At 42.1% G+C, this 20,000-nt stretch overlaps 3 protein-coding genes across 4 annotated transcripts in view; 2 read left to right on the forward strand and 1 right to left on the reverse strand.

Moving 5' to 3' along the window:
* The window catches only part of pole2 (polymerase (DNA directed), epsilon 2), a 41,258-nt gene extending 41,008 nt beyond the window's left edge, over window positions 1-250 (reverse strand). The window contains exon 1 of the mRNA XM_067454792.1: window positions 111-250. The gene's annotated coding sequence lies outside the window, so the exon portion shown is untranslated. The remainder of the gene's footprint in view (window positions 1-110) is intronic.
* LOC137090847 (kelch domain-containing protein 1) overlaps window positions 1-13,461 on the forward strand; it is a 23,564-nt gene extending 10,103 nt beyond the window's left edge. For both annotated transcript variants that reach the window (XM_067454800.1, XM_067454799.1), the window contains 6 exons: window positions 1-34; window positions 140-249; window positions 588-660; window positions 11,560-11,644; window positions 11,872-11,924; window positions 12,087-13,461. The exon at window positions 1-34 is cut by the window's left edge and continues 25 nt beyond it. In XM_067454800.1, coding sequence (XP_067310901.1) covers window positions 1-34; window positions 140-249; window positions 588-660; window positions 11,560-11,644; window positions 11,872-11,924; window positions 12,087-12,216 — 485 coding nt within the window. In that variant the 3' untranslated portion in view covers window positions 12,217-13,461. The remainder of the gene's footprint in view (window positions 35-139; window positions 250-587; window positions 661-11,559; window positions 11,645-11,871; window positions 11,925-12,086) is intronic.
* A 68-nt stretch (window positions 13,462-13,529) lies between these two features.
* dnaaf2 (dynein axonemal assembly factor 2) overlaps window positions 13,530-20,000 on the forward strand; it is a 6,514-nt gene continuing 43 nt past the window's right edge. The window contains exons 1-2 of the mRNA XM_067454791.1: window positions 13,530-15,353; window positions 19,795-20,000. The exon at window positions 19,795-20,000 is cut by the window's right edge and continues 43 nt beyond it. Of these exons, the coding sequence (XP_067310892.1) occupies window positions 13,704-15,353; window positions 19,795-20,000 (1,856 nt within the window). The 5' untranslated portion in view covers window positions 13,530-13,703. The remainder of the gene's footprint in view (window positions 15,354-19,794) is intronic.

A 20,000-nucleotide genomic window follows, 5' to 3' on the forward strand; every position in this document is an offset into this window, starting at 1 on the left:
GTCTTGATTTAAATTCATGGACATGGTCAGAAATGTAAGACATCTTTCATAACACAGTTACACACTATTCATACGGACTGCTTGTGTGTGCGTGTGTGTGTGTGTTGTACCTGAAGCTGTATCTCCTCTCGTCTCTCAGCGTGTCGTCCAGTGCCGCTCCTCCAGGTCGCTCGTGGCACACACTCACATCAGTGTCAGATTCCTCACTCTTCATGTTTGGCGGACTCAGTGTGGACTGCAGACCCTTGAGTGAGTGACACACCCACACACACACACACAAACACACACTTACACGCAAACACACACACACACACACACACACACACACACACACATCAGTGTCAGATTCCTCACTCTTCATGTCCGGCGGACTCAGTGTGGACTGCCGACCCTTGAGTGAGTGACACACACACACACGCACACAAACATACTTACACACAAACACACACACACACACACACACACATCAGTGTCAGATTCCTCACTCTTCATGTTTGGTGGACTCAGTGTGGACTGCAGACCCTTGAGTGAGTAACAGGCACACACACACACACAAACACATCTATGAAGCCTCTCCTTCTCTTCAGGTGAGGGCTGGATATTTAATCTGGAGACTAAAGAATGGACGAGGACGGAGCATCCACACAAAGACAAACCACGGTACGAGAACACATGCAGATGAACACATTAACAACACATGAAGAACAAATGCAGATGAACACATGAACAACACATGAACAACACATGCAGATGAACACATGAACAACACATGTAGATTAACACATGAACAACACATGCAGATGAACACATGAACAACACATGCAGATTAACACTTGAACAACACATTTAGATGAACACATTAACAACATATGAAGAACACATGTAAATTAACACATGAACAACACATGAACAACACATACAGATGAACACATGAACAACACATGTAGATTAACACATGAACAACACATGCAGATGAACACATGAACAACACATGCAGATTAACACTTGAACAACACATGCAGATGAACACATTAACAACATATGAAGAACACATGTAAATTAACACATGAACAACACATGAACAACACATGCAGATGAACACATGAACAACACATGCAGATGAACACATGAACAACATATGCAGATGAACACATGAACAACACTGAACAACACATGCAGATGAACACATGAACAACACATGCAGATTAACACGAACAACACATGCAGATGAACACATTAACAACACATGTAGATTAACACTTGAACAACACATGCAGATGAACACATTAACAACATATGAAGAACACATGTAAATTAACACATGAACAACACATGAACAACACATGCAGATGAACACATGAACAACACATGCAGATGAACACATGAACAACATATGCAGATGAACACATGAACAACACTGAACAACACATGCAGATGAACACATGAACAACACATGCAGATTAACACGAACAACACATGCAGATGAACACATTAACAACACATGAAGAACACATGCAGATGAACAACACATGCAGATGAACACATTAACAACACATGAAGAACACATGTAGATTAACACTTGAACAACACATGGAGATTAACACTTGAACAACACATGCAGATGAACACATTAACAACATATGAAGAACACATGTAGATTAACACATGAACAACACATGCAGATGAACACATGAACAACACATGCAGATTAACACTTGAACAACACATGCAGATGAACACATTAACAACACATGTAGATTAACACATGAACAACACATGCAGATGAACACATGAACAACACATGCAGATTAACACTTGAACAACACATGCAGATGAACACATTAACAACATATGAAGAACACATGTAAATTAACACATGAACAACACATGAACAACACATGCAGATGAACACATGAACAACACATGCAGATGAACACATGAACAACATATGCAGATGAACACATGAACAACACTGAACAACACATGCAGATGAACACATGAACAACACATGCAGATTAACACGAACAACACATGCAGATGAACACATTAACAACACATGAAGAACACATGCAGATGAACAACACATGCAGATGAACACATTAACAACACATGAAGAACACATGTAGATTAACACTTGAACAACACATGGAGATTAACACTTGAACAACACATGCAGATGAACACATTAACAACATATGAAGAACACATGTAGATTAACACATGAACAACACATGCAGATGAACACATGAACAACACATGCAGATTAACACTTGAACAACACATGCAGATGAACACATTAACAACATATGAAGAACACATGTAGATTAACACAAGAACAACACATGAACACATGTAGATGAACACATGAACAACACATGTATATGAACAACACATGAACACATGTAGATGAACACGAACACAGATAAACACATGAACACATGTAGATGAACACATGAACAACACATGTATATGAACAACACATGAACACATGTAGATGAACACGAACACAGATAAACACATGAACACATGTAGATGAACACATGAACAACACATGTATATGAACAACACATGAACACATGTAGATGAACACATGAACAACACATGCAGATGAACACGAACACAGATAAACACATGAACAACACATGAACACATGTAGATGAACACATGAACAACACATGCAGATCAACACATGAACAACACATGAACACAAGTAGATGAACACATGAACAACACATGCAGATTAACACATGAACAACACAACACATGCAGATGAACACATGAACACATGCAGATGAACACATAAACAATACATGAACACAAGCAAATGAACACATGTATATAAACACATGAAGAACACATGAATACACGAACAACACATACAGATTAACACATGAACAACACATGCAGATCAACACATGAACAACACATGAAAACATGTAGATGAACACATGAACATGTAGATGAACACATGAACAACACATGAACACATGTAGATGAACAAATGAACACATGTAGATGAACACATGAACAAGACATGCAGATGAACACATGAACAAGACATGCAGATGAACACAAACACAGATAAACACATGAACAACACATGCATATGAACAACACATGAAAACATGAACAACACATGCAGATAAACACATGAACACATGAACAACACATGCAGATTAACACATGAACAACAAATGAACACATGAACAACACATGAAGATGAACATGTGAACAACACATGAACACATGCAGATGAACACATAAACAATACATGAAGAACACATGAACACAAGCAAATGAACACATGAACAACACATGAACACATGAAGAACACATGAACAACACATGAACACATGTAGATGAACACATGAACAACACATGGACACATGTAGATGAACACAAGAACAACACATGAACACATGTAGATGAACACATGAACAACACATGCAGATTAACACATGAACAACACATGAACACATGTAGATAAACACGTGAACAACAAATGAACACATGCAGATGAACACATTAACAACACATGAACACAAGCAGATGAACACATGAACAACACATGAATACATGCAGATGAACACATGTAGATGAACACGTAGATGAACACATGAACACACGAACAACACATGAACATATGCAGATGAACACATGTAGATGAACACATGAACAACACATGAACACATGTAGATGAACACATGAATAACACATGAACACATGTAGATGAACACATGCAGATTAACACGTGAACACATGCAGATGAACACATAAACAACACATGAACACAGCGCAGATGAACACAAGCAGATGAACACATGCAGATGAACACATGAACACAAGTAGATGAACACATGAACACATGTAGATGAACACATGAACAACATATGAACACATGCAGATGAAAACATGAACAACACATGCAGATCAACAAATGAACAACACATGAACAACACACAGACACATGTAGATGAACACATGAACAACACATGAACACATGTAGATGAACAAATGAACAACACATGAACACATGAACAACACATGCAGATGAACACATGAACAACACATGCAGATGAATACATGAACAACACATGAACACATGCAGATGAACACATGAACAAGACATGCAGATGAACACATGAACAACACATGCAGATGAATACATGAACAACACATGAATACATGCAGATGAACACATGAACAACACATGCAGATGAGCACATGTAGATGAACACATGCACAACACATGCAGATGAACACGAACACAGATAAACACATGAACAACACATGCATATGAACAACACATGAACACATGTAGATGAACACATGAACAACACATGCAGATGAACACATGAACACAAGTAGATGAACACATGAACAACACATGCAGATTAACTCATGAACAACACATGAACACATGAACAACACATGCAGATGAACACATGAACAACACATGAACACATGTAGATGAACATGTGAACAACACATGAACACATGCAGATGAACACAAACAATACATGAAGAACACATGAACACAAGCAAATGAACACATGCATATAAACACATGAAGAACACATGAATACACGAACAACACATACAGATTAACACATGAACAACACATGCAGATCAACACATGAACAACACATGAAAACATGTAGATGAACACATGAACATGTAAATGAACACATGAACAACACATGAACACATGTAGATGAACAAATGAACAACACATGAACACATGTAGATGAACACATGAACAACACATGCAGATGAACACATGAACAAGACATGCAGATGAACACATGAACAACACATGCAGATGAATACATGAACAATACATGAACACATGCAGATGAACACATGAACAACACATGCAGATGAATACATGAACAACACATGAACACATGCAGATGAACACATGAACAACACATGCAGATGAATACACGACCACATGTAGATGAACACATGCACAACACATGCAGATGAACACATGAACAACAAATGCAGATGAACACACACAGATAAACACATGAACAACACATGAACACATGTAGATGAACACATGAACAACACATGCAGATGAACAGATAAACAGCACATGCAGATGAACATAAACACATGAACAACACATGAACACATGTAGATGAACACATGAACAACACATGCAGATAAACACATGAACACATGAACAACACATGAACACAAGTAGATGAACACATGAACAACACATGCAGATGAACACAAACACAGATAAACACATGAACAACACATGAACACATGTAGATGAACACATGAACAACACATGAACACATGTAGATGAACACATGAACAACACATGAACACATGTAGATGAACACATGAACAACACATGCAGATAAACACATTAACACATGAACAACACATGAACACAAGTAGATGAACACATGAACAACACATGCAGATGAAAACATGAACAACACATGGTAAATGGTAAATGGACTGCATTTATATTGCGCTTTTATCCAAAGCGCTTTACATTTTTGCCTCACATTAATAATAATAATAATGCATTTTATTTAACAGCGCCTTTCAAAACACCCAAGGTCACTTTACAGGGAAAAACAGCAATAACAATATAAATACATAAATCAACACACTTAAAACACACATGCATCATAGAGACAGAAAAATAAGTAGTAAATCATAAAAAAGCCTGTGTAAAAAGGTAGGTCTTAAGACGAGATTTAAAAGTATGCAGACTGTCAATATTACGGATATCGAGAGGGAGAGAGTTCCACAAGCGAGGGGCCGCATGGCTAAAAGTTCTAGCTCCCATGGTCTTTAAGCGTATACGTGGTAAGACAAGAGAGAGTGATAGTGAGGATCGTAAAGTGCGTGAAGGAGTGTAAATATGAAGAAGATCAGTAAGATAGGGAGGAGCTAGACTGTGAAGTGCCTTGACATTCACATGAACACATGAACAACACATGAACAACACATGCAGATGAAAACATGAACAACACATGAACAACATATGAACAACACATGAACAACACATGCAGATGAAAACATGAACAACACATGAACACATGTAGATGAACACATCAATCAATCAGTCATCTTTATTTCTATCGCTCTTCTCCAGCGCCGATTGTGTCAGAGCAGCTTCAGTGTTAAACAGGACAATACTGCAGCAGAATTAGATTTGGCTGTACAGTCGTTCTGGAGTAAACAGTGATGTTATCAGCTTATTTTAATTTATCAGAGAGAGACAATGTTGGCAGATCAGTATTATAGTTTATAGAATTAAATAAGACCTCATTCATTAATGTTATTTGTATATTTAGTTGAATAACTCTGATCATAATGTTAGTGTCTCCAACTGAGCAAGCCAAGCCAAAGGCGACCAAAGGAACCGAAACTCCATCAGGGCATGATGGAGAAAAATAAACCTTAGAGAAACCAGACTCAGTTCTCCTCTGGCCTATTAACACACAGCGGAGGATTATTATTCTGGACACCGCACAGCTCAGAGGTCAGATTAGAGCCGAATATTCAAAATTTCAGGGTATCACGGAAGAGACGGGTTTATTTAGGATGGGGCGTTGATTACACGAGTATGAATACATGAAAGATCAGAGTTTTTGCGCCGGAGACGGGTTTTGAGCATGTCGTGCCAGTGAGGCAAATTCAGAGGAGACACTGATGGACACGGCTCAGCAGACACTCCAGGATGAGCTGGTCATGTCCAGGCAGGTCCACCATCCGATCCGGACACGGCCCGCATCCGGGTTAAACCTCGGGATAAACAGAGAGACTAACATTAGCGGAGATGCCACTCTTTTTATGGTGTAACGAGTACATCAGGTGTTATGGGAAGTGTTCCCGGTTCCGGCTGACCTAGTTAATGCAGCCTAACAATCAGTCAATTGATCTGAATAATGAGAGTTAATAATGTTCTGTGTGTATGCCATAGTAAAGAGATGTGTTTTTAGTCTAGATTTAAACTGACAGAGTGTGTCTGCTTCCCGAACAATGCTAGGAAGACTGTTCCAGAGTTTAGGAGCTAAATAGGAAAAGGATCGCCCGCCTGCAGTTGATTTAGATATTCTAGGTATGATCAACTGGCCAGAGTTTAGAGACCGCAGTAGACGTGATGGAGTATAATGTGTTAAGAGCTCGCTTAAGTACCGGAGCTAAACCATTTAGAGCTTTGAGGAATAAGCAGGATTTTAAAATGTCTGCGATGTTTAATAGGGAGCCAGTGCAGTGTTGACAGAACTGGACTAATATGATCATACTTCCTGGTTCTAGTAAGAACTCGAGCTGCTGCGGTTTGGACCAGCTGGAGTTTGTTTATTAAGCGAGCAGGGCAACCACTCAGTAGAGCATTACAATAATCTATCTATCTATCTATCTATTTTAATTCAAAATAAATAAACAAAACGAAAGTAAAACCGCGGGCAGCCCCTCACGGACAACTGCCCGCACATACACACACATAATAAACCGCGGGCAGCCCCTCAAGGACGACTGCCCGCACATACACACACATAATAAACCGTGGGCAGCCCCTCACGGACGACTGCCCACACACACACACACATAATAAACCGTGGGCAGCCCCTCACGGACGACTGCCCACACACACATAACAAAACTTAACGTAAATTCCAGGCCTGGTCCTCTCTCGTTGTCCACTGCCTTCGCTCCTCCTTTTATAATCCCGTCCCTTGGCCGTGAGACGAGACCGGTGTGTCGCGAAGCTGGTACTCATTACCACTCATCACCGGCCCGCTCTCGCGGTCCCCCGCCCCACTGCTTGCCACAATGGTAGAATGCAGTTTAACAGATGCTAGAAACGTTTCAAATGAGAGATTGGCAACCACGATCAGATAAGAGAAGAGTAAATCATTTGTAACTCTAATGAGAGCAGTCTCAGTGCTATGATACGGTCTAAATCCTGACTGGAAATCCTCACATATACCATTTCTGCCTGAAAGGAGCATAATTGTGAAGACACGGCCTTTTCTAGTGTTTTTGATAGAAACGGTAGATTCAAGATTGGCCTGTAATTGACTAATTCTTTAGGATCAAGTGGTTTAATTATAGCCAACTTAAAAGTTTTCGGTACATATCCTAATGTCAAAGATGAGTTAATGATAATAAGCAGAGGATCTGTGACCTCTGGAAGTATCTCTTTTAATAGCCTAGTCGGTATAGGGTCAAGCAGACATGCTGATGATTTTGATAATTGAACAAGTTTAGCCAATTCTTCTCATCCTATAGTAGTGAATGACTGTAATTTTTCCTCAGTGACACTATGTAGATGAACACATGAACAACACATGCAGATGAACACATGAACAACACATGCAGATGAACACATGAACAACACATGCAGATGAACACATGAACAACACATGCAGATGAACACATGAACAACACATGCAGATGAACACATGAACAACACATGCAGATGAACACATGAACAACACATGCAGATGAACACATGAACAACACATGCAGATGAACACATGAACAACACATGCAGATGAACACGTGAACAACACATGTACAGTGCCTTGCGAAAGTATTCGGCCCCCTTGAACTTTGCGACCTTTTGCCACATTTCAGGCTTCAAACATAATGATATGAAACTGTAATGTTTTGTGAAGAATCAACAACAAGTGGGACACAATCATGAAGTGGAACAGGATCTTCAAAGACCACATCTCGAAGACGGCTCGGTCATGCAGGTTTGCATTGCACAATATCAGGAAAATCAGACCGTTCCTTACGGAGCATGCAACATAGCTTCTTGTCCAAGCCCTGGTCATTTCTAGACTTGACTATTGCAATGCGCTTCTGGCTGGACTTCCATCTTGTGCAATCAAACCGCTGCAAATGATCCAGAACGCTGCAGCACGAACCAAAACCAAAAGGGCTCATGTCACACCTCTATTCATCTCTGCATTGGCTACCACTCGCTGCCCGGATCAAATTCAAAGCCCTGACTCTTGCTCATGGATCTTCCTCAAGCTCAGCACCCGCATACTTCGACTCACTCCTACGCGTCTACACACCCACCAGAAGCCTTCGCTCAGCTAATGAGAGAAGCCTTCGCTCAGCTAATGAGCGAAGGCTTGTGGTACCATCACAGAGAGGCATGAAATCCCTCTCTAGAACTTTTTCTTTCATTGTTCCGGGTTGGTGGAACGATCTTCCGTCCTCCATACGCACAACAGAATCACTCACTTCATTCAAAAGACAGGTAAAAACTCATCTCTTCCATGAGCACTTAATCTTACATTGAAAAAAAAAAAAATAGAAAAAAAAAAATTCTTTCCCCCTCTTTCTCCTTTCTTCTTTCCTTTCTGGTCTTTGCTACTCTGAGCAGTGTACAAATCTTAGTATTTAGGGCACTTTTTGTGTTTCGTGGCCTCTTCTTGACGGATCGCTTCCTGTTCTCCTGAGTTGTAAGTCGCTTTGGATAAAAGCGTCTGCTAAATGCATAAATGTAAATGTAAATGTAAGTTTAAAGCCGGATTTGGATACCAAAAGATTTCCCAAGCTTTAAACATCCCAAGGAGCACTGTGCAGGCGATAATATTGAAATAGAAGGAGTATCAGACCACTGCAAATCTACCAAGACCTGGCCGTCCCTCTAAACGTTCAGCTCATACAAGGAGAAGACTGATCAGAGATCAGCCAAGAGGCCCATGATCCCTCTGGAGGAACTGCAGAGATCTACAGCTGAGGTGGGAGACTCTGTCCATAGGACAACCATCAGTCGGATACTGCACACATCTGGCCTTTCTGGAAGAGTGGCAAGAAGAAAGACATTTCGTTTAAAGTTTGCCACAAGCCCCCTGGGAGACACACCAAACATGTGGAAGAAGGTGCTCTGGTCAGATGGAACCAAAATTGAACTTTTTGGCAACAATGCAAAACGCTATGTTTGGTATAAAAGCACCACACTGTCAGACATGGTGGTGGCAGCATCATGGTGTGGGGCTGCTTTTCTTCAGCAGGGACAGGGAAGATGGTTAACATTGATGAGAAGATGGATGGAGCCAAATACAGGACCATTCTGGAAGAAAACCTGATGGAGTCTGCAAAAGACCTGAGACTGGGACGGAGATTTGTCTTCCAACAAGACAATGATCCAAAACATAAAGCAAAATCTACAATGGAATGGTTCAAAAATAACCATATCCAGGTGTTAGAATGGCCAAGGCAAAGTCCAGACCTGAATCCAATCGAGAATCTGTGGAAAGAGCTGAAAACTGCTGTTCACAAACGCTCTCCATCCGACCTCACTGAGCTCCAGCTGTTCTGGAGGAGGAACAGGCAAACATTTCAGTCCCTCGATGTGCAAAACTGATAGAGACAAACCCCAAGAGACTCACAGCTGTAATCGCAGCCAAAGGCGGTGCTACAAAAGGTTAACTTAAGGGGCCGAATAATGTTGCACGCCCAATTTTTCAGTTTTTGATTTGTTAAAAAAGTTTGAAATATCCAATAAATGTCGTTCCACTTCATGATTGTGTCCCACTTGTTGTTGATTCTTCACAAAAAAATTACAGTTTCATATCATTATGTTTGAAGCCTGAAATGTGGCAAAAGGTTGCAAAGTTCAAGGGGGCCGAATACTTTCACATGAACACATGAACAACATATGCAGATGAACAACACATGAACACATGAACAACATGTGAACACATGCAGATGAACACATGAACAATACTTGAACACATGCAGATGAACGCATGAACACATGCAGATGAACACATGAACAATACTTGAACACATGCAGATGAACACATGAACACATGCAGATGAACACATGAACAATACTTGAACACATGCAGATGAACACATGAACAATACTTGAACACATGCAGATGAACACATGAACACATGCAGATGAACACATGCAGATGAACGCATGCAGATGAACATATGCAGATGAACACATGCACATGAACATATGCAGATGAACATATGCAGATGAACACATGAACATATGCAGATGAACACATGAACACATGCAGATGAACACATGAAAACATGCAGATGAACATATGCAGATGAACACATGAACATATGCAGATGAACACATGAACACATGCAGATGAACACATGAACATATGCAGATGAACACATGAACATATGCAGATGAACACATGAACACATGCAGATGAACACATGAACATATGCAGATGAACACATGAACATATGCAGATGAACACATGAACATATGCAGATGAACACATGAACATATGCAGATGAACATATGCAGATGAACACATGAACACCTGCAGATGAACACATGAAAATATGCAGATGAACACATGAACACATGCAGATGAACACATGAACATATGCAGATGAACACATGCAGAGGAACACATGATCACATGCAGAGGAACACATGAACACCTGCAGATGAACATATGCAGATGAACACATGAACACGTGCAGATGAACACATGAACATATGCAGATGAACACATGCAGATGAACACATGATTGTGTTTAAAGAATGGTATTTTCCTGTCCTGGTTTGCTCAGGCTTTGGCACAGCGCCTGCCAGGGAAGAGACTCAGATGTGATTGTGTTCGGAGGAAGTCATGATTATATTCTTCTGGAGGATAAAGTAAGTCTCAGGAGCTCCTCTATACAGCACACACCATTAGAGAGAGAGAGAGAGAGAGTGTGTGTGTGTGTGTGTGTGTGTGTGTGTGTGTGTGTGTGTGTGTGTGTGTGTGTGTGTGTGTGTGTGTGTGTGTGTGTGTGTGTGTGTGTGTGTGTGTGAGTGTGTGTGTGTGTGTGTGTGTGTGTGTGTGTGTGTGTGTGTGTGTCATACTCTGCTGTGTTTTGCAGGGCCACTGTAACGATGCACTGGTGTTCCAGACTCAGCCATATCCCCTGATACGGTACGCTCACTGATCATCACACACACACTCTACACATACTCTACCTCTCTCTCTCTCCCACACTCTCTCTCTCTACCTCTACCTCACACACACACACACACACACACACACACACACACACACACACAGGACAGAGCACTAATAACACACTCATTCCCTCAGATTGTGCCAGGACTTTATCTCCAGCCGTGCCGGTGTGTTTCAGCTGCAGATTCTGTGTTTGCCGCCCAAACTCAGACGCGCTGTGGAGACACGCAGGAAAACACAGAACACACACACAACCGCAGAGTGATGAAAAACTACTGGACATCAGCTGTGCTTTACAATTAATACTGATACTGTGCGTGTGTGTGTGTGTGTGTGTGTGTGTGTGTGTGTGTGTGTGTGTGTGTGTGTAAACCTCAACCCTTCTCTTGCCTCCGATCTTTCGACCTGACTGAGGCCCGTCCACACGAAGCCAGAGCTTTCCCAATCCGATCTTTTTTTTCCCTCGTAAATATCTGCGTGCACACAAGATTACCGAAACTGACTAAAAACGATGTAGTTTGCATGCCAGGCCAGTGTGTGGCGCTGTAATTCTCCCACAGAAATACACTAAAAACAGAGAAGAACAGCTAGAACGGGTATAGCAGTGGTCGGAGGTGAGGCAAAATCTCACGATAAAATAACAATAAATACACATGCTGCTTAACAGATGTGTTTTATTAACGCCTACACCGACCCTAAACACACCCGTACAGTACTGCAGATACGGTCATTAAATGAGGCGATATTGATGAGCTCATGCCCAGAGCCGAAGCTTTATCCCTAAACTCTTCACCGTGCTGGACGGAGTGTGATGACATCACCGTTTCAGAAAGTATACAGATTGGCTGCACACACGGAAAAAGAAGATTGCCGTTTTCAGATTCATCCACTTTGGGACCCGGTTTTAAAAAAATATCGGATTCATGCTTCAAAACGGCGGCTCCGTGTGGACGAAACGCTGATACAGTACAAAATGTATAAGTGTAGAGCTAAACGCGTCTCCGTGTGGACGGGGCCTGAGTCTGGTTTCTCCAAAGGTTTATTCTCCATTCTGGCCCTGAAGGAGTTTTGGTTCCTCCACCGTCACCTTCAGTTGGGGACACTAACATATCAGCTATATTACCGATCCTCCCGCATTGAAACTCTCTGATAAATTAAAATAAGCTGATAACATCACTGTTTACTCCAGAACGACTGTACAGCCAAATCTAATTCTGCTGCAGTATTGTCCTGTTTAACACTGAAGCTGCTCTGACACAATCGCCGCTGGAGAAGAGCTGTGTAAATAAAGTAGATTTGTGTGTTTATGTGTATGAGAGAGAGAGAGAGAGAGAGAGAGAGAGAGAGAGAGAGAGAGAGAGAGAGAGAGTGTGTGTGTTTGTGTGTAAAATCATTTGTTTTAATATAAACTACTGTACATCAATAAAAAAATGTTTACTTCAGCTTTGTTTTTACAATTAATATTGTTAAAATGTCTGCATTCAAGTTTATTAAACTAATTATGTCTCTGTTTTGTGTTTGTTTCTGGGAACCGTTTATGAAATGCCTCAGTGTTACTGGTCCAGGTTAGACTGTGTGTGTGTGTGTTTGTGGAGACAGATGCCGTTACATGAGCGCGCACACATTGCCGTCACGCGCGCTCTGTTGTTGTAGCAGGTTTCTATGGTTACCGAGTCCTCCATTCATTACGCCAGAGTTTTTGCAGTCAGAGATTAAAACAACTTGTTAGTGACTTAAAGTCAGCGATCTGTGATGGATTTCGGCAGCAAACTCGAAGAACTGAATCTGACACGCGATGAGATGAACAGATTCGGCGAGGCGCTGAAAGACGAGACATTCCGTGAGTTACTGAGGGAATATGCGGCCGAGATCGCGGACCCGGAGAACCGGAGGAGATACGAGCAGGAAATTACGCAGATGGAGCAGGAGCGAGGCGTGCACGCGCAGTTCATCCACCCCGAGCCGCATCACGTGCTCAAAACACGCAGCGCGCGCGGGAAAACCTTCATCAACATCTGCTCTAATCCGCGCATCGATGAGCCGTCGTGTGAAGCGGCGCTTGACCGTGGCGGGAAATCGGGTCATAATTGGCGCTTACCGTTCAGTCTGACGCCGGGCAGAGCAGACAGGGACGCCGCGGGAAACAGCTGTGTGGTTTATGATGTGGTTTTCCATCCGGACGCGCTTCGCATGGCGGAGAAAAGCGTGCGGTTCATGAAGCTCATCCACAGTACGGCTGTCGGAGGCATCCAGGACTCCTTCCACATTCAGCTGGACCAGCTAAAGCAGCTGAAGATGAGGTATAAAGGGCCAGTCCATCCAGCCGTGATCCGCAGGCCGATTCCTGGACACCACCAGAACCAGAGCGCCGCTGAGGGCATGCTGCCAATTCCGGATCCAGATGAGAAGCCAAAAGAACCTAAAGCGAGCCCTCCTGAGGACCCCAGACCCAAACAGCCCATCAGGCCTCACTTCACCCTAAAGTACCGATCGGTGGTGGATCTGCAAGACTACCGCTGCTCCAGAGACTCGGGTCCCGGGGCCCGTCCGCGAGAGATCGTCATCATCATCGATATGCCGCTGCTGGGGTCAGCACAGGAGGCGGAGCTCCGTGTGACGGGCCGAAGCCTGGTTCTGGAGGCTCCGGAGCGAAGCCTGGTTCTGGAGACTCCAGAGCCGCTGTACAGGCTGGAGCTAACGCTGGCCTATCCTGTGGATGAGGAGAAAGGACACGCGAAGTTCAACACCGCGAGGAAGCAGCTGACCATCACTCTGCCCGTTCGGCGTACGGAAACCCCGGAGCTACCGCCGATTGGCTGCGATGGGGCGAAGAGAGTAGGTCTGGATCCGGATCACACAGAAGATCTTAATCCAGATCACACAGAAGAAAATCTGAATCCAGATCACACAGAAGAAAATCTTAATCCGGATCACACAGAAGAAAATCTTAATCCGGATCTCACAGAAGAAGATCTTAATCCGGATCACACAGAAGATCTTAATCCGGATCTCACAGAAGAAGATCTTAATCCGGATCTCACAGAAGAAAATCTTAATCCGGATCTCACAGAAGAAAATCTTAATCCGAATCTCACAGAAGAAAATCTTAATCCGGATCTCACAGAAGAAGATCTTAATCCGGATCTCACAGAAGAAGATCTTAATCCGGATCACACAGAAGATCTTAATCCGGATCACACAGAAGAAAATCTTAATCCGAATTTCACAGAAGATCTTAATCCGGATCACACAGAAGAAGATCTTAATCCGGATCACACAGAAGAAGATCTTAATCCGGATCACAGAGAAGAAGGTCTTGATCCGGATCACACAGAAGAAGCTCTTGATCGGTTTGAAGATGATATGAACATCGAGCGAGCAGTCGACTCTTCATCACATACAGTATGTGGATAACTGTTATATAATACACTCATATGTGCATAATAATGCAGTAGACATGATGTGCAGTAGATAGGGATGGACAGTAGATAGGGATGAACAGTAGTGATGTACAGTAGATAGGGATGTACAGTAGTGATGTACAGTAGATAGGGATGTACAGTAGTGATGGACAGTAGATAGGGATGTACAGTAGTGATGGACAGTAGATTTGGATGGACAGTAGATAGGGATGAACAGTAGTGATGTACAGTAGATAGGGATGAACAGTAGTGATGTACAGTAGATAGGGATGTACAGTAGTGATGTACAGTAGATAGGGATGTACAGTAGTGATGTACAGTAGATAGGGATGTACAGTAGTGATGTACAGTAGATAGGGATGTACAGTAGTGATGTACAGTAGATAGGGATAAACAGTAGTGATGTACAGTAGATAGGGATGAACAGTAGTGATGTACAGTAGATAGGGATGAACAGTAGTGATGTACAGTAGATAGGGATGTACAGTAGTGATGTGCAGTAGATAGGGATGTACAGTAGTGATGTACAGTAGTGATGTACAGTAGATAGGGATGTACAGTAGTGATGCACAGTAGATAGGGATGGACAGTAGATAGGGATGTACAGTAGTGATGTACAGTAGATAGTGATGTACAGTAGATAGGGATGTACAGTAGCGATGTACAGTAGGGATGTACAGTAGATAGGGATGTACAGTAGTGATGTACAGTAGATAGGGATGAACTGTAGTGATTTTCAGTAGATAGGGATATACAGTAGTGATGTACAGTAGATAGGGATGAACAGTAGTGATGCACAGTAGATAGGGATGTACAGTAGCGATGTACAGTAGGGATGTACAGTAGAAAGGGATGTACAGTAGCGATGTACAGTAGATAGGGATGTACAGTAGCGATGTACAGTAGATAGGGATGAACAGTAGTGATGTACAGTAGATAGGGATGAACAGTACTGATGTACAGTAGATAGGGATGAACAGTAGTGATGTACAGTAGATAGGGATGTACAATAGTGATGTACAGTAGATAGGGATGTACAGTAGTGATGTACAGTAGATAGGGATGTGCAGTAGTGATGTACAGTAGATAGGGATGTGCAGTAGTGATGTACAGTAGATAGGGATGAACAGTAGTGATGTACAGTAGATAGGGATGTACAGTAGCGATGTACAGTAGATAGGGATGAACAGTAGTGATGCACAGTAGATAGGGATGTACAGTAGCGATGTACAGTAGATAGGGATGTACAGTAGTGATGTACAGTAGATAGGGATGAGCAGTAGTGATGTACAGTAGATAGGGATGTACAGTAGTGATGTACAGTAGATAGGGATGAACAGTAGTGATGCACAGTAGATAGGGATGTACAGTAGCGATGTACAGTAGATAGTGATGTACAGTAGTGATGTACAGTAGATAGGGATGTACAGTAGTGATGTACAGTAGATAGGGATGAACAGTAGTGATGCACAGTAGATAGGGATGTACAGTAGCGATGTACAGTAGATGGGGATGAACAGTAGTGATGTACAGTAGATAGGGATGTACAGTAGATAGGGATGAACAGTAGTGATGTACAGTAGATAGTGATGCACAGTAGATAGGGATGTACAGTAGCGATGTACAGTAGGGATGTACAGTAGATAGGGATGTACAGTAGTGATGTACAGTAGATAGGGATGAACAGTAGTGATGTACAGTAGATAGGGATGAACAGTAGTGATGTACAGTAGATAGGGATGAACAGTAGTGATGTACAGTAGATAGGGATGTACAATAGTGATGTACAGTACATAGGGATGAACAGTAGTGATGTACAGTAGATAGGGATGTACAATAGTGATGTACAGTAGTGATGTACAGTAGATAGGGATGTACAGTAGTGATGTACAGTAGATAGGGATGTACAGTAGTGATGTACAGTAGATAGGGATGTACAATAGTGATGTACAGTAGTGATGTACAGTAGATAGGGATGAACAGTAGTGATGTACAGTAGATAGGGATGAACAGTAGTGATGTACAGTAGATAGGGATGTACATTAGGGATGTACAGTAGATAGGGATGTACAGTAGTGATGTACAGTAGATAGGGATGTACAATAGTGATGTACAGTAGTGATGTACAGTAGATAGGGATGAACAATAGTGATGTACAGTAGATAGGGATGTACAGTAGATAGGGATGAACAGTAGTGATGTACAGTAGATAGGGATGAACAGTAGTGATGTACAGTAGATAGGGATGAACAGTAGTGATGTACAGTAGATAGGGATGTACAGTAGATAGGGATGAACAGTAGTGATGTACAGTAGATAGGGATGTACAATAGTGATGTACAGTAGATAGGGATGAACAGTAGTGATGTGCAGTAGATTGGGATGTACAGTAGATAGGGATGAACAGTAGTGATGTACAGTAGATAGGGATGTACAATTGTGATGTACAATAGTGATGTACAGTAGTGATGTGCAGTAGTGAAGTACAGTAGATAGGGATGTACAGTAGTGAAGTACAGTAGATAGGGATGAACAGTAGTGATGTACAGTAGATAGTGATGTGCAGTAGGGATGTACAGTAGTGAAGTACAGTAGATAGGGATGTGCAGTAGGGATGTACAGTAGTGAAGTACAGTAGATAGTGATGTGCAGTAGGGATGTGCAGTAGTGAAGTACAGTAGATAGTGATGTACAGTAGTGATGTACAGTAGATAGTGATGTGCAGTAGTGAAGTACAGTAGATAGGGATGTGCAGTAGTGATGTGCAGTAGTGAAGTACAGTAGATAGGGATGTACAGTAGTGAAGTACAGTAGATAGTGATGTGCAGTAGTGATGTACAGTAGTGATGTGCAGTAGATAGGGATGTACAGTAGTGATGTGCAGTAGGGATGTGCAGTAGTGAAGTACAGTAGATAGGGATGTACAGTAGTGATGTACAGTAGTGATGAACAGTAGGGATGTACAGTAGTGAAGTACAGTAGATAGGGATGTACAGTAGTGAAGTACAGTAGATAGGGATGTGCAGTAGTGAAGTACAGTAGATAGGGATGTACAGTAGTGATGTACAGTAGTGATGAACAGTAGGGATGTACAGTAGTGAAGTACAGTAGATAGGGATGTGCAGTAGTGAAGTACAGTAGATAGTGATGTGCAGTAGTGATGTGCAGTAGTGATGAACAGTAGGGATGTACAGTAGTGAAGTACAGTAGATAGGGATGTACAGTAGTGATGTACAGTAGATAGTGATGTGCAGTAGTGAAGTACAGTAGATAGTGATGTGCAGTAGTGATGTGCAGTAGTGATGTACAGTAGTGAAGTACAGTAGATAGGGATGTACAGTAGTGATGTACAGTAGATAGTGATGTGCAGTAGTGAAGTACAGTAGATAGTGATGTGCAGTAGTGATGTGCAGTAGTGATGAACAGTAGGGATGTACAGTAGTGAAGTACAGTAGATAGGGATGTACAGTAGTGATGTACAGTAGATAGTGATGTGCAGTAGTGAAGTACAGTAGATAGTGATGTGCAGTAGTGATGTGCAGTAGTGATGTCCAGTAGTGATGTACAGTAGTGAAGTACAGTAGATAGGGATGTACAGTAGTGATGTACAGTAGATAGGGATGTGCAGTAGTGAAGTACAGTAGATAGTGATGTGCAGTAGTGATGTGCAGTAGTGATGAACAGTAGGGATGTACAGTAGTGAAGTACAGTAGATAGGGATGTACAGTAGTGATGTACAGTAGATAGTGATGTGCAGTAGTGAAGTACAGTAGATAGGGATGTACAGTAGTGATGTACAGTAGATAGTGATGTGCAGTAGTGATGTACAGTAGTGAAGTACAGTAGATAGGGATGTACAGTAGTGATGTACAGTAGATAGTGATGTGTAGTGATGTGCAGTTGATAGGGATGAACAGTAGTGATGTGCAGTAGATAGGGATGAACAGTAGTGATGTACAGTAGATAGGGATGAACAGTAGTGATGTGCAGTAGTGATGTGCAGTAGATAGGGATGAACAGTAGTGATGTGCAGTAGTGAAGTACAGTAGATAGGGATGTGCAGTAGTGAAGTACAGTAGATAGGGATGTACAGTAGTGATGTACAGTAGATAGTGATGTGCAGTAGTGATGTACAGTAGATAGGGATGAACAGTAGTGATGTGCAGTAGATAGGGAGGTACAGTAGTGATGTACAGTAGATAGGGATGAACAGTAGTGATGTACAGTAGATAGGGATGTGCAGTAGTGAAGTACAGTAGATAGGGATGTACAGTAGTGATGTACAGTAGATAGGGATGTACAGTAGTGATGTACAGTAGTGATGTACAGTAGATAGGGATGTACAGTAGTGATGTGCAGTAGATAGGGAGGTACACTAGTGATGTACAGTAGTGATTTTAATGCACTGTTGCTGTCTGTAGAGCTCTGTCAGCGGAAACAGCGGGGCTGATACGTTACTCCTGACCGATGAGAACACACAGATACACACCTGGACACCAACTCACCTGCAGGAGCGAGAGAAAGAGGGAGAGAGAGAGCGAGAGAAAGCGCAAGACGGAGAGAGAGAGAGTGGCCCGAGCTGGATGGAGGACGCTGGGATCCGCTCAGAGGAACCGGCTCTGACAGC

This window comes from Pseudorasbora parva, chromosome 10 (genome assembly GCF_024679245.1).
Source record: "Pseudorasbora parva isolate DD20220531a chromosome 10, ASM2467924v1, whole genome shotgun sequence".
NCBI classification, from domain to species: domain Eukaryota; kingdom Metazoa; phylum Chordata; class Actinopteri; order Cypriniformes; family Gobionidae; genus Pseudorasbora; species Pseudorasbora parva.